Here is a 15,161-nt window from a genome sequence, read left to right on the forward strand (position 1 = left end):
TCTTGCATATCTTGATATCGATTTCATCACAGTTTCATATTCGATGAGCACCATATGGATTTGCATCATATGTTGTGGGCAATGTCTTGTAGAAAGTAGATACAATTGTTGGCCTAAAGCTAACTAGCCTATCTTTGTCAAGGCCTTCAACTATCTACAACATGATTTTTAGATGGTGCAGCTTAAAATTAATCTACCAAGACATTGCAGGTAACCGATTCTTAATAGGGTTAAGTCTGGTTTGGAAAATTTGGGCAAGCTCTATCTTCAGATTGACAATCTAAAGGCCATGGCCAAATTCAACCATTTGTTTTCACCCATATATAATAGATCAAGATAGTTAGACGACCTTTCTTGGATGTGGTAGTAAACCCACCTAACATTTGTTAAGCATGGTTCTTACAATTTTTCATTTTTTAATGAGACGTAGTTATTCTGGCTCCAAAACCGCAGTATGGTGTGCATAACACACAAGTTAGTCACATGTTATACACCATTGATTTTGCAAACAACGGCTGCGATTTTCCAATTTGTCAATAATACGTATACGATTTAACATTTTTTGAAACCAAAATAATTGCATCAAGAAACATCCCTATGATAGATCATGAAATGTGATCCTAAATATTAATGCAAACAAAATCATATAAAATGAAATCCATATTTATTACTCTAACTGCTCCCTACAATCCATGAGAAGCTTCTGACAGACTTTCAGTTTATAAAGCATTTAAGTAAAAGTGCTTAGCATGCACAATCCTTAAGAAGTTTCTGACAGACTTTTAAAGTTTATAAAGCATTAAAGTAAAAGTGCTTAGTATGCACAATCCATAAGAAGATTCTGACAGACTTTTAAAGTTTATAAAACATATTACCTAAGTAAAAGTGCTTCGGTAGCATACCATCTTGAAACTGTGGTCCCTTCAGTTTTGCCTTAGCATCATTTCCATATCAGTACTAACTACTAAAATGTGCACGGAGATTACATCTGCAGCCTAATCTTTAATTCACTCTGTGTGGGGTCAACAATTCACTTGAAGCGCGAATTCTGTCCCCTCATCAATGTCTGTAAATATTTCCACCGGATTTCTACTTCTCAGTAAATAAATAAGTGAACGACGTAGAGATTCAGCGGGCGTTCTGGGCAATGATGGATTTTAGGAGAAGAATGGAGAAATCAATGCTGACCATTTTAGTTGGGCTATGGATAATCAGTTCTTCTGTAGCTGCTAAAAAACAGCCATATGTGCTGGCCATGTTTGTGTTGGGAGACTCGTTAGCAGACGCAGGGAACAATAACTACATTCCCCATTGTGAAGTGCGTGCAAACTACACACCATATGGCGTTTCCTTTTTTCCCTCCCCAACTGGTCGCTTTACCAATGGACGCACCGCTTTTGATTTCATAGGTTTGTAAATTTGTTTGTTACACACCCAAATGCTCTGTTTTTTTTGGATACTTTAGACAACAAAATTACGAGTTTTATGATGCATTGATTTTGGCTACAGCTACTTACTTGGGTCTCCCCTATCCTCCTCCATCTCTGCAACCAAAGGCCAATTTTATGAGAGGAATAAATTTTGCATCAGGAGGTAGCGGATTGCTCGACTCTACGGGCGCAAGATCGGTATATTCTCCTTTCCATTCTTTTATTTCCGACTTTGAAACCATTCTTTCATTAAGCCTCTGTGAAAAATAGTTTTGCTTCAAAAAGTTAAAAATGGGTTCTAACTAAGAAAATTTTATGTAATCTTACAGAACATTATCACTCTGAGTCACCAAGTAAAGCAATTCGAACACTTTTCTTATATGCTAACGAGAAAGAACCCATCTGGACCCGCGCAAGCTAAATCCTACTTAGGGAAGTCTTTATATTGCATTACAATTGGAGGCAACGATATTGGTGACTACATTGCCAACACTACTCTTCAAAATACCACAACTCCTCAACAGTTCGTCAGGATGTTGCTCGCTAATTTCGATCAGTATATAACAGTAAGTAGCAGATTTTTTTATTATTCTTCCATAAGTAAAATGTTTTTTTTGCTTGAAATTATGAATGGACGAGGTCATAAATGAGAATCTTATTTTCAATATAAACATTCAACAATAACATTTCAGCGAAGTTTGAATCTTTAAAAGGAAGAACAACACTGCACAACTTAATCACAACACCTACAATCTAACAATTCTATTTACAAATAAGTATTAAAAAAACTGATCATATTATATTCTTAAAAGACTGTTTTTGAAATCTACTATTTATATATTATGATATTGCTATCATGACTCAATTCAGTAGTTTTTGAGTCAAACGCATTGACCCATGTTTCATGAGTAGTGGTTCACAAGAACCCATCTCTCATTTGAATGAACGGTCCACTTAGCATCCATTGCATCTAGGTGATTGTCACAGAGGTTAAGCAGTGGGCCTTTCGGAGAGATCAACCATCCCAATACTACCCTAACTAAAGGATGCATAATCACGGAGTTTCCTCCAAGGTTAAATCCACTTAGCTTGCAACCCCATTTGAAGTGAAGCAGTAGGCCTTCCGGCGAGGTCACCCATCCCAGTGCTAGTGGGGTTGCAAGCTAAGTGTGTTTAAACTAGGAGGAAACTTCATGGTTAAGTGCGCTTGAGTTGGAGTAGTATTGAGATGGGTGACCTCCCGGGAAAGCCCAATGCTTCACGTCTGTGAGCATCACCTAAATACAATGAGTGTTAAGTGAAGCCTGATATCAATATCATAGTTTGAACTGTTTTGCAAAATACCTCCTACTTATCTATTTATATTTTATCTATTTATATTTTGTTATTACTAACCACACTTTGTCATCGATTATCAGATTCCAAACATTAACAGATAATTCCGATTGATTACATAAATAAATTTGAATTCTAGTGGTAAACTCATGCCAATGATCATGTTGCTATGTGATATGACAGAGGCTTTACAGTAGCGGGGCAAGGAAATTCCTTGTGTTCGACATCCCAGATTTGGGATGTGCTCCTAATACCAGATTTGCTGGATACAATTTAGACAAAGGTGCATGCCTGAATCTCGCAAACGAGCTGGCTGTTGCATATAACACTGCTTTCAAGACACTTGTGGCTCACCTCAATCAAAAACTAGATGGGGCGTCCATCATTCAACTCAATACTTACAACTATTTTATGAACATAATACAAAATGCTAAAGCCTACGGTAAGCTAAACCCTAAACGAGACCTTCAAGTTTTTTTTTTTTACGATTGTGTTACTGAAACATTGTAACCGTGTAAAATTTGGGTTGCAGGATTTAAGGATACAACGACAGCATGCTGTGGATCAGGAATGTTCAATGTTCAAGTGAGCTGTGGAAAGACGAAGCCACTGACCATGTTTTGCAACAATACAAGCGAATATGTTTACTGGGATGGAATTCATCCCACCGAAAAAGTCAATGCCATGTTTTCACACCAGATTTGGACTGGGAATTCTTCTGTCATTTACCCATTTAATCTTTCTAGCCTGGTCTTGGGTAAGAACAGCTCTGGCCATTAACTATGAGAAAATTCTGATCACAGATGTGTGTTCTCCGTTTTGTATTATGGGTAGAAGGAGTTCGTTTCAGTAAGGATACCCAAATCTCGTTTCCCCTATTTGTACCCTCCTATAGGCATCATCGAATTCTCCACAGCGGCCTGTGTATTAAATGTCTGTTGTGCCTGTTTCTTTTCACTATCAAAGCAAATACCTAGACACTTTTGTATCGTTCTAGTGGTTGAGTGACGTTTGGTACAATTGTCTGTTTCAATATCTTATGCCATCTAACATGATATTTTTAAAGGACTGAACATGATCTTTGTAAGCTACAAGGTTTCATTTTCTTATATGGTTTCCTAAAATGAAGGTTTTCTCAACAAAATTGCTGACATCAAGTTTGGAAAATTTCTATCTGTGTGGTGCATTCTAGTCATACAAGGATTCTTGTTGATTTGTTGTTTGATAGTGCAGCTGTGCTACCAAGATTTATCTCCTTTGTGACTGTTCTGACCTTCTGTTGCTGTGATCTAAGAAATGTTTTGGTTTGTTGCAATTTTGAGCAGCCGTTTTCTCATGTTCTTTATAATTTTGTTGTAAAAAATGCTTTGCTAACTGTCATAGATCTTCAGCTACATTTTATCTCTAGCTGTTAATTCTTTTGATGACATTACTTCTCGGCAGTTATTTGTGCTGCTGTTTCGAGTGTTGCTGGTGTTGTAGAGGGTGGAGGATCTGTCTTGATTTAATATTTACATTTGTTGATTTAAAGTGTAATTTTTTTAACAACATTGCATTAATAGTTATGATTTTGAAGTCAACGCAATTCATTTTAGAATTACACTGCAATTTTTTCATCAACTTTTTGGATCATACTACATGATCTATCATTAGGATGACTTTAAAGTTGTTATTGTTGATGATGACTACCCATAATTGAATAAAATGTATCTGCTAGTTGTAAAAGGCAACCAATCATGCGATGCCAGATTAGCTGCACAACTATGACTCACTCTTTTTTACAACCATTGCTCTCACTTTTTTTTGAGGTGTTTTAGACACCTTGACAAAAACAATGTTGATGTGACCCTGAAACCTTAGTTATAATCAAGGAACTTGTTAAGTAAGCTACTTCTGAAAAGTGAGAATGACTTGAAATTCTCATGTAAGATTTGAAAAGTATGAAATTAAAGTGCTTTTTGTTCACCGCAGCCTGTCATTTAAGTAGGGGAAAGGACCCAGTAGTTGTGCACCCTAACTTCATGTTTCTCAAAGTCCCTTGCTTATAACTAAGGTTTCAGGGCCACATCATCAAATGTGATGCCACATCAACATGCTTTTTGCCAAGGTGTCCAAAACAGCCCCAAAAAAGAGAGACCAATAGATGTGCAAAAGGGCCCCAATACTTGTGCAGCTGATGTGGCATCACATGATTGGCTACTTTTCACAACAAATAGTATATTTCATACAACTATTGGTGCAATGTTATACAAAGGTTGGACATTAAATCAACAAGTATTGGAGTATTAAATCAAAAACTTCTATCACAAGAATTGAAACGCGTTCAACCACTAGATCTTTTCCCCTAAATGAAAAATCAAAATTTGATAGATGATCATGTGTTGCACTTTGTTTAAAGTCTCAGAGAAGCAGCAGTGACGGTGAAAGGAGAAAAATTTATGAGATTTCCACTGACAGTGAATTCGTGAAAAGCTAAAATGTAAGGATTACATAGTACAGAAAGAGTCAAATCAGAATGGATGAAGCATCGCAAAAGCTGGAAAATCTTGTAAAGAAGTACTGACATTTACTGTTTACTCTTTTTGATAAAAGAACTCCATTAATTGTATTGTAAGAATTCGTTGTAAGATCACAGAGAAATATCCATACTTACGTACTTACTTTTCTTAATTAATGAAGTACTTGCTTCTTATTTAAAATTCTGAACTAGGGGAGAGGGTCAGCAGTTGAGTGGGTTTCTACTTGTAATTATGTTGATATTTATTTTACATGAAATATAAGATTTTAAAATGAACATTTCAAAACTTGTCATGAAGAAAAAAATATAGCTGATTTATTATAAAATAGTGTAATATATTTTGTTATATAATGTAGTACAATTATATAGTATTTGTGTATCAATATTAAAATTATATTAAATAAATATTTAAGAATGTGAAAGAAATATATCTATTATATATTACATTTAAAAACCAAAGATTAGTAAGTTGTGTTAATGAGAAGGGTTAAGTTGCATGTTGTTAGAGTTTATATTTCTTTCAGGTTTCTTGACTTTCCTTACTCCATTGCTTTGATGTAGGAAACTCTTTATTCTCTCACATTTATTGTAATTTTTTTTTAGTTTGTCTTTTAGATGGTCTTAAATGGCTTCAACCTAGTGGTTCATATAAGTGTTAACAATTTGACGACTTTGCAAAATGGCTCCTCCAAGTAAGTGACCCCCAAAATTTTTCCTAAGGTATTTCATGAGGTACACATTGTAAATCTTTAGTGGATATGGTTTCACCTTTCCCTGAATTTTATAATACTTGTATATGGCTAGAATATTTCACTCTCATAGGATACTTAGTGGGGGTAACTCCCCCTAAAATCATGCTCTAGGAATAGGTTGACAACTACTTGGCATTGCGAGGTCTTCAACTTGATATTGTTTAGAACCTTAATAAAGGTTTATTTCTTTTTCATTTTCATGATTCTAACCATTTTTAGGATATCGTCAAGCACGATCCTTGGTATGTGCACTCATCCTTGTTGGTCTTTCAACCTTATTCTCAAGACTTTAGAGTCTCATGAAAAAAATTGTTTACCAACTTGGGTAGAATTTCTATGTTTACCCCTTGCATATTGGGACTTTCTACATCTCATTGCTTCCTCTTTGGGTAAGGTTTTTTTTGTGAAGACTTGTGAATTTTTCCAAGCTTGTCCACAAAAACATGTTTACATTGAAATTGATTTATCTAAATATTTGAATGAGTCAATTAATATTCTTGTTGGAAACCTTCTTCACAACCAATGGGTTCATCACCTTAATCTACCAAATCCTAATTTTTAGTGTCAATCTGTCGAGCATAAAATTAATGATTTTTTCGTTTGATAGCTCCTTTAGTCAAATCACCTACTTAATTGGTCGAGGTTTCATAGTTTGAAAAGGCTCTCATCTCAAAATCGAAGAAAAATAGATAAAGGTGTCACACCATAAAGACAAAAATGCCAACTCTAGCAAGGTAGAAGTAGAAACACAACCCACTTTGAATTCTATAATTGTGAAGGTGGAACCAATAGTTTCTTCACAACCTTTTGTAATTATATAAAAAAGGAGCGTTGTAATTATAAAGAAAGGCATAGCCACAATGCCCCAAAAACACTTAGCAAACCACTCAAACGACTCACTAAAACATGCCACCAAGCATACGATCTTGGAAAAGACACATGGAGAAGCCCCAAGACCCCAAGGAAAGGTGCCTAGTGACATTCACTAGGCAACCCTCATAAACGGAGGAACAAAATACTACTTCTAGGAAGGCCACTTATCACATGAAATTACCATACTATAGGTAGCCTGAATCCAATCTATAAATAAGACCCCAACACTCAAACCCCAACAAAAAGTTAGAGTCATGAGAAATGGAAATAGAGAAAATAGTTTCGAAGAGATAAATAGAAAATAAACACATTTAGCAATTGTGGCCAAAAACTCTAGTTGACCCATGAAATAGAGTAGGGGAGGCAAAAAGGAATGTAGAACCCCCAAAACCTTGTTCACTCTAGCTACACCCCATTAAAAACTCATTGTCGACACAAACTAGACATACAAGAACCATGCAATTCCAACCATAGTACCACCCAACTCATCCATGCTTGTGCATAGAGAGAAAGGGGTCCAAAAATCCATGTAAATCACAACAAAAAATGATAGACACCCACAATGGTTGAGGATCTTGTCTAGAAAGAGCCCACAATAGCCAATGAAGCCACCTCACTAGCAGGGACCCATAGCTCTGCATCTAGCTCATCCTCATCTTTATCTTTATCCTCACCAAGAAACCTAGCTCTGTAGTTTCATCCTCTTCCCCTATCCACTGCTATCGGTTTGTGACAAAATTTACATAATACTTGTGTTAATCTATAAGAGGAGGATGAGATTATTTTGTTGTTTTAATTTTTTCCGAAATCATATGATAACTTAATTGTTGCATTGAGTGGTTTTCCTACTATTGTAACATGGATGTACTTGTTTTCATTATTTTTCGTTAGAAAGATGACATGAAAATCTATTGATCAGGATTCTGAGAATGTAATTTAAGTATGGTGTAAACCTAAGGAAAATGATGGTAGAAAAAATAGGAGTAAGTTGTGTAAGTTAAAATGTGATTTGAAATCCTAGTAAGGAAAAATTTAATTTTTTGTTGAATAGAAAATGGGGCCATGTAATGAACTAATATAGAAAAGTATAAACTCTTTTGAATATTCCTCTAGTATAATCTTCAACAACGAAAATTATTTTTTATTTATTTTAGATGACATTACTAGAAATGAATGATGATTAATTTTTTGTTGTTGTCTCATATAACATGAATTCTCATATAGAGGAGAGGAACGGGAGTGGTGGTGGGTGCATTAGGGTTTTTGGAGGTGAAGAGGTAGCAGGGGAAGCTCAATAGGATGAAGATGACCTTGATGTGGTAGATGATTTTGGTTTCATCTAGGTTACACTTGTATAACCATATCTTTTGTTGGACTCTCAGATTCTTGCCCTTATTTCTCTTTTGTGGACTCTTGTAGTGGTGCCTACAACCTTTTCATTTGGTCTTCTCAATATGTGCGGCCTTATTTCATTGTTGGTATCTTGTGCTACCTATTGAATGGGGATTTTAGGTGTGGGTTGGAGGTTGTCCTAACTCGTTCATTGAGTTTATTTCCCTTGCTTACATTTTTGGTAGCTTGGTGGTTGGTGCTCCAATCTTGATTCGGGTTGTTTTCTTGGGTGTTGTCTCCCCTAGTGTGTTTGTCACTTGGTCTATGTCTTAGGTTTTCTTTGACTCTTTTGTTTTGGGGTTTGAGGTTTACTTTCTTTTTCCCTTTCATTGGAAACACGAATCTTGTTGTGGGTGTTGATTTTGGGTTGGCCTCTCCATCCCTATTTTTTTCTTTCTGTATCTATTTTCAATCATGTTTTGTGGTTTGTGGGCTAGTCGGTTTTTCTATTGAGGCTATTTTTATCTCTTTTTTTTTCATTTGTCTAGCTTCATGCTCTTACTTCTAGGGGCCCTCTATTGGTTCTAAGTTTTTGTTTGTTGTTTTGGGATCGAGCCTTGTGGGTTGTCCTCTTTCTTGGCCTCCCTTTGTTCTATTTTAGTAGGATTATTGCTATTAGTTTTCAAGGTCTCTTTCTACCTCTCTATTTCTCCTATCTTTGGTTAAGGATTGCTTCTCACTCTAGTTCTATTCTTAGCATTGTTGGAGCCTAGTGGTTTCTAGTTCTCTTTGTTCTATTTTGGGTTTGTGTTGTTTTTCCCTTAGTCTATTTTTGTGTGATTTCTTTGGTGGTGGAGTATTCTCCTTTTGAGGTTGCGTTTATTCTTGTGGTCAAGGGAAGGATTTGGCTCATTCTTCTCATTTCTTCCTCTTTTATAGTTCCTATTGAGGTGGTGGTATCCCCTATGGAGGTGAATGTTTTCCTTGTGGGAGAGATTGGAAGCTTCTCTTTGGGGCTTGATCTTATCTTTGGTTGCTTGGATCTGGGGATAGTTTAAGGGTGGTCCTCCTTACTGTTGGTTTATTCCTTTTCTATTCCTATTGAGGTGGGATCCTTTTCTATTGAGTTGGAGAGGAGATTTGCTTCTAAGTTAAGGATTTGTTGTATGGAGGTTGTTTCTACTTGGTGCAGGATGGTTCGGGGTTACATATTTTAAAACCCAATGTTAAAATCTGGGGAGCCTGCCAAAACCCTATTTTCCTCTCCACGGTTGCTTGGGGGGTTCAATTGTTTCTAGTTATTTTATTATGCATTATCTTAATGTCACTAAAATTTAAATTTTTGGGAGTCTTTCTAAACCAATTTTTAAGGTTAAGGGAGCCTAGTAAAACCCTTTGGACGCTATGGGAACGTCATTAAAACCCATTGTTAAGGTTTAGGGATCTTGGTAAAACACTTTTATGCTTGTCTAAGTAGGTTTGTTTGATGGTTTTGCCTTTCTATTTTCACATCGAGTTCTTTAATGCTTAATTTATTTTATATGGTTGTGGGTTGGTTTTTGGTTGCTTGTGTATTATCTTACCACAACATTCTGCAAGTGGATTTTGGGTCACCACAAAATCTAAAGGTTTTGAGTTCCACCAAAACCTATTATATGGGGTTTTGGGTCACATTCAAGACCATCCTTTCCCTTAATAATAAACATGAACCCTTACAAAAAGTAGTTCTCTTCTTACAGAGCATATGATGATGGTGGATTATTCCTTAGTAACAATAATTCACATTAAAATATTGGTAAATGATAGCTAAATGTTATTTTTAATAACATGAGATTAAAATTTCTCATAGATGTGTTACATATTTTATGATTGACACATAATTTGTTAGTAAATGATATGGGAGTGTATGTCACATTTGATAATAGAAATTGCAAGTTCGATAATAGGAATCTAGTTCTCCCTTAAGTATATAGGATATTTTTAAAGCTTAATGCATGCACTTCAAATCAATGTATATAATTAAAAAATTAAAGTGTGATTTACCACATGATGGGTAGTATTAGTGAAAAAGGGCATGATACCCTAATAAATAAATATACGATAGATATTTTATCTAATTATTCTATGAATTGTTAATTGTTTGAGTACGATATCCTTGATAAACATAGTAAACATTAATTTTGGTAATAATAGAGTTGAGATATTATTAGAGGTTAATCATAATCATACTTTTTAATACTGTAAATGCTATTTCAAATAAAAAATCTTATTACTATATTTCCTTTATCAATGCCTACTTATATAAAACTTAGAATTATTTTTTAAAGCATAAATGAATTTTTAAAGTACATTTACTATTTTGGTGTTCATATTAAAAATTAGAAAGATAAAAAAATTAAAGTACTAAGGTCAAGTAAGAGATGAAATCATCATTATAGAAATGTGATAACTTTTGTAGACATAGAAGTATTGTATGGTAGAAAAAATCCTTGGTATAAATCCAAAAGAAAAATTACACTATAGAGATGATTAATAGAATTTTAATAGGAATAGTTGCATGAATGCTAAATGGTGCGTGGTTATATTAGTGTTTATGGAATGAGCTATAAATACTTCGTGGTTTCTTAAAAATAGATTCATATTTCTTACTCTAGTTGATAAAATATTATATGATATGTGGGCAAGTAAGAAACCTCCCATTTACACATTAGAGGTTTTAGCTATAATTTTACATCATGCATTTGAAGAAAAATGGTCTGAGTTGTAATCTAAATATAACAAGCTATAATGTTAAGAGTTATAAAATTTCTAATCATCTAGCCACAAAAAGGGTATTAGTATATGTTTTTTAATCAAATACGAGCTAAATCTATCTAGGTATAACCAATGAGACAAAATGGTGGAAACTTGATGATCCATTCATACCAATGCAAGTGATTTGTACATAATATTTATAGCTCATACAATTATAATAATATACCACACAATAGTGTGTTAGACATTGTCATTGCTAGGATATGTTGTTGCCATTTATGTCAACATATTCCTATTACTTATTGGTTTTGGTGGTCCGAGAAGCTTAATTGATCCAGTTTTACAGTTTGTTTTTCTGATTAGTGCTTTGCAAAGCTCAGTTTTTCCTTTGGTATATTCTGGTGTAATCATATCTTGAGCTGAGGTTTTGGGATATTGTTTGGAACAGTCTTATGTATCTTCATTATAGATGGTTCATGACTTTGTGCTCCACAAGTTATATTTCTTCGTGACAGTTACTGATGTTTGAGTGTTCTTGAGTTCAAATATTGATTGAAGAAGATTTGATAAGTGTTGTTAGTGTAGCTGTTACTGATGATTCTAACTGCTTGTTGGTGTTTCCTAATTGTGTCCTATTTTTTTGATGATCTGCATTGATCATTGTTCTATTTTTTGGTGATTTTTCTGATCCAGTGATGTTCTTTTTGTTATACAATTTTGCTTGTGGTAGAGCGTGTTGCAGTTGATCTTGGCGTGATTTCCTATGGTGTTACATGTTTGGAGATTTGTTTTAGGTCCATGTTATATCATGTATATCATTATATTGGTCCTGTAGTGTCAGGGTAAGTGCACCAAGATGGTGAACAAAAAGAGGGGCATATATGGCCACTTTTTTTTTTTTCTGAAAATAGGTAAACCTGAACCTCAAAGAGATATTTGAAGGTCATGCACTCAAAACTAGGAGTTGAGAAAAGAATAAGAATTGTAGTACTCTGAATCTAGTTTCTTAACTACTATTTTTTTAAAAATTGGATAAGATTAAGAGGGTCAAACCTTTCACGCATGAAAAACTATTCCTGATTTTTTTAGAAAAATATAACATAGTTATTTTCGTGCGCTGCACAAAATATATAGTTAGATTTAGTATTTTGCAAAACCCTTTGGTATGATGATAGGTAAGAGTAAGATCTAGAATTTTTGTATTTGTTTGTAATTTTCCGTTCAGTATTTTATTTTTTATGATTTTTGGAAGTGAAAGCATCTTGAAAATTTGGTACTTGTTCATGCGATGGGCATAACTTGCATCAAAATAATCAAAAATGCAATTTAAAAAAAAAAGTGTATTGAATCTAGTGTAGAACAATAATATATAATTTATTTTAAATTTGGTCAAGTATATCAAAAGTTATTAAAAAAATGGTAGACATATGTTTGTGAGGACTGTCAAGGCACTGATAAAGAAAATTAAAGTTTACTATGCTAATGTTGTCCAAAAATTAAAAAATTTATATGATCAGAAAACTAAGAAGATGTGTGAGATTATGGTGGTAATTTTAGAGATACCCACTTCATCATTTGTAAACTTGGTGATGATGAAGTCAATAAATCATGGTGGAGGATGAAAAAATGTGTAAAAGAACAAAAAAGGGGGGAAAATGGGCTTGCAAGCCTTAGGGTCATTTTCCAACCCTCTTACCAAGCCAAAACCTGCACGGGTTTTGAAGAACCAAAAGTACTATTTGCAGTTCTAAGTAACCCGTATGGGTTATGAAGAACTAGAAATATTTTTTTTTGTTTCACAAAACCCGTATGGGTTATGAAGAACTAAAAACATTTTTTTTTTGTTTCACAAAACCCGTATGGGTTATGAAGACATAATAATGTATGCTTGTAAACTTAGCATTTACTACACATGTTTTAGACATACTTACTTAATATGTGTTTATTTATGTATATATGCATATCTATAGTTATATATACATATATTTATATAGATATATGTATATATGTTTGCATACATGCATGTACCTCTTCTTTTCCTCTCTCTCTCTCGTCTTACTTCCCCCATCATTGTCTTTGTCTATTCTGAGCCCTAATTATCTTCCTTGAGTTCTATCTCATCTCTCTCCCCCTCACACTTCTCTATTTTTTGATTCTCTCACCCTTTTCTCCTTGTTCTCTCTCTACCTCATGTCTCTCACCCTCTCCTCCTCCTTCTCTCCTTCTCTCTCTCTCTCTCACACACACACACACACACACACACACACACACACACACACACACACCACACATTATCCTATCCTATTCTCACCCTCTCCCCCTTCTCTCTCTTTCTCTCCTCCTCCCTCTCCCCCCCTCTCTCTCTCTCTCTATCCTATTCTCCTCATCTTCGCTCTCCCTCTCCCTTCCTCTCTCCCTCTCCCCCTCTCCTTTTCCCAATCTCCCTCTCTCTCCCTCTCCCCCTCTCCTTTCCCCAATCTCCCTCTCTCTCCCTCTCCCCCTCTCCTTTCCCCAATCTCCCTCTCTCCCTCCCCCTCTCCTTTCTCTCCCTCTCCCTCCCACTCCTTTTCCCAATCTCCCTCTCTCTCCCTCCTCTCCTTTTCCAATCTCCCCTCTCTCTCCCCTCCCTCCCTCTCTCCCTCTCCCTCCCTCTCTCCCTCTCCCCATCTCCTTTTCCGCCAATCTCCCTCTCTCTCCCTCTCCCCCCCTCCTTTCCCCAATCTCCCTCTCTCCCTCCCCCTCCTCCTTCTCTCCTTCTCTCCCTCTCCCCCTCTCCTTTCCCAAATCTCTCCTTTTCCCAATCTGACTCTCTCTCCCTCTCCCTCCCCCTCTCCTTTTCCCAATCTCGCTCTCTCCCTCTCCATCTCTCCCTCCCCCTCTCCTTCTCTCCCTCTCTCCTTTTCCCAATCTCCCTCTCTCCCTCTCCCCCTCTCCTTTCCCCAATCTTCCTCTCTTCCTCCCCCTCTCCTTCTCTCCCTCTCTCCCTCTCCTTTTATCAATCTCCCCCTCTCTCCCTCTCCCTCTCCTTTTCTCTCTCCTACCCCCCTCTCTTTTTCCCTCCATCTCCCTCCCTCTCTTCATCTCCCCCTCTCCTTTTCCCAATCTCACTTTCTCTCCCTCTCCCCTTTCCTTTCCCTAATCTCCCTCTCTCTCCCTCTCCCTCTACCCCTCTCATTTTCCCAATCTCTCTCTCTTCCTCTTCCTCTCTCCCTCTCCCCCTCTCCTTTCCCCAATCTCCCTCTCTCCCTCCCCCTCCTCCTTCTCTCCCTCTCCCCTTCTCCCCCTCTCCTTTCCCAAATATCTCCTTTTCCCAATCTCCCTCTCTCTCCCTCTCCCTTCCCCTCTCCTTTTCCCAATCTCTCTCTCTCTCTCTCTCTCTCTCTCTCTCTCTCTCTCTCTCTCTCTCTCTCTCTCTCTCTCTCTCTCTCTCTCTCTCTCTCTCTCTCTCTCTCTCTCTCTCCCCAATCTCCCTCTCTCCCTCCCCCTCTCCTTCTCTCCCTCTCTCCCTCTCCTTTTCCCAATCTCCCTTTCTCTCCCTCTCCCTCTCCCTTCCTCTCTCCCTATCCCCCTCTCCTTTTCCCTCCCTCTCCTTCCCTCTCTTCGTCCCCCCCTCTCCTTTTCCCAATCTAGCTTTCTCTCCCTCTCCCCCTCTCCTTTCCCTAATCTCCCTCTCTCTGCCTCTCCCTCTCCCCCTCTCCTTTTCCTAATCTCACTCTCTCCCTCTCCCCCTCTCCTTTCCCCAATCTCCCTCTCTCTCTCCCCTCTCTCCTTCTCTCCCTCTCTCCCTCTCCCCCTCTCCTTTCCCCAATCTCTCCTTTTCCCAATCTCCCTCTCTCCTTTCCCCAATCTCCCTCTCTCCCTCCCCCTCTCCTTCTCTCCCTCTCTCTCCCTCTCCCCCTCTCCTTTCCCCAATCTCCCTCTCGCCCTCCCCCTCTCCTTCTCTCCCTCGCTCCCTCTCCCCTTCTCCTTTCCCCAATCTCCCTCTCTCCCTCCCCCTTTCCTTCTCTCCCTCTCTCCCTCTCTCCCTCTCCCCCTTTCCTATTTCCAGTCTCACTCTTTCCCTCTCCCGCTCTCCCTCTCCCCCTCTCCTTTCCCCAATCTCTCCTTTTCCCAATCTCCCTCTCTCTCCCTCTCCCCCTCTCCTTTCCCCAATCTCCCTCTCCCTCT

General features: G+C 37.3%; 1 protein-coding gene across 1 annotated transcript; it reads left to right on the top strand.

The window, feature by feature from the left end:
• Window positions 1-1,098: 1,098 nt before the first annotated feature.
• LOC131857104 (GDSL esterase/lipase 7-like) lies at window positions 1,099-3,905 on the top strand. Its single transcript, XM_059209188.1, has 5 exons — window positions 1,099-1,409; window positions 1,510-1,628; window positions 1,760-1,996; window positions 2,949-3,207; window positions 3,298-3,905. Exons 1-5 carry the CDS (start codon window positions 1,148-1,150, stop codon window positions 3,543-3,545), a joined length of 1,125 nt encoding a protein of 374 aa, XP_059065171.1. The 5' UTR covers window positions 1,099-1,147; the 3' UTR covers window positions 3,546-3,905.
• The last annotated feature ends 11,256 nt before the right edge of the window (window positions 3,906-15,161 follow it).

The sequence above is a fragment of the Cryptomeria japonica genome, chromosome 7, assembly GCF_030272615.1.
Source record: "Cryptomeria japonica chromosome 7, Sugi_1.0, whole genome shotgun sequence".
Lineage (NCBI taxonomy): Eukaryota > Viridiplantae > Streptophyta > Pinopsida > Cupressales > Cupressaceae > Cryptomeria > Cryptomeria japonica.

What these genes read in the sequence shown, in the direction of transcription:
- LOC131857104 (XM_059209188.1), top strand. Translation starts at nt 1,148, where the DNA reads ATGATGGATTTTAGGAGAAGAATGGAGAAATCAATGCTGACCATTTTA. An exon ending in ACTCTACGGGCGCAAGATCG is followed by an intron (nt 1,629 to 1,759) that starts GTATATTCTCCT and finishes GTAATCTTACAG; the next exon opens with AACATTATCACTCTGAGTCA. An exon ending in ATTTCGATCAGTATATAACA is followed by an intron (nt 1,997 to 2,948) that starts GTAAGTAGCAGA and finishes GTGATATGACAG; the next exon opens with AGGCTTTACAGTAGCGGGGC.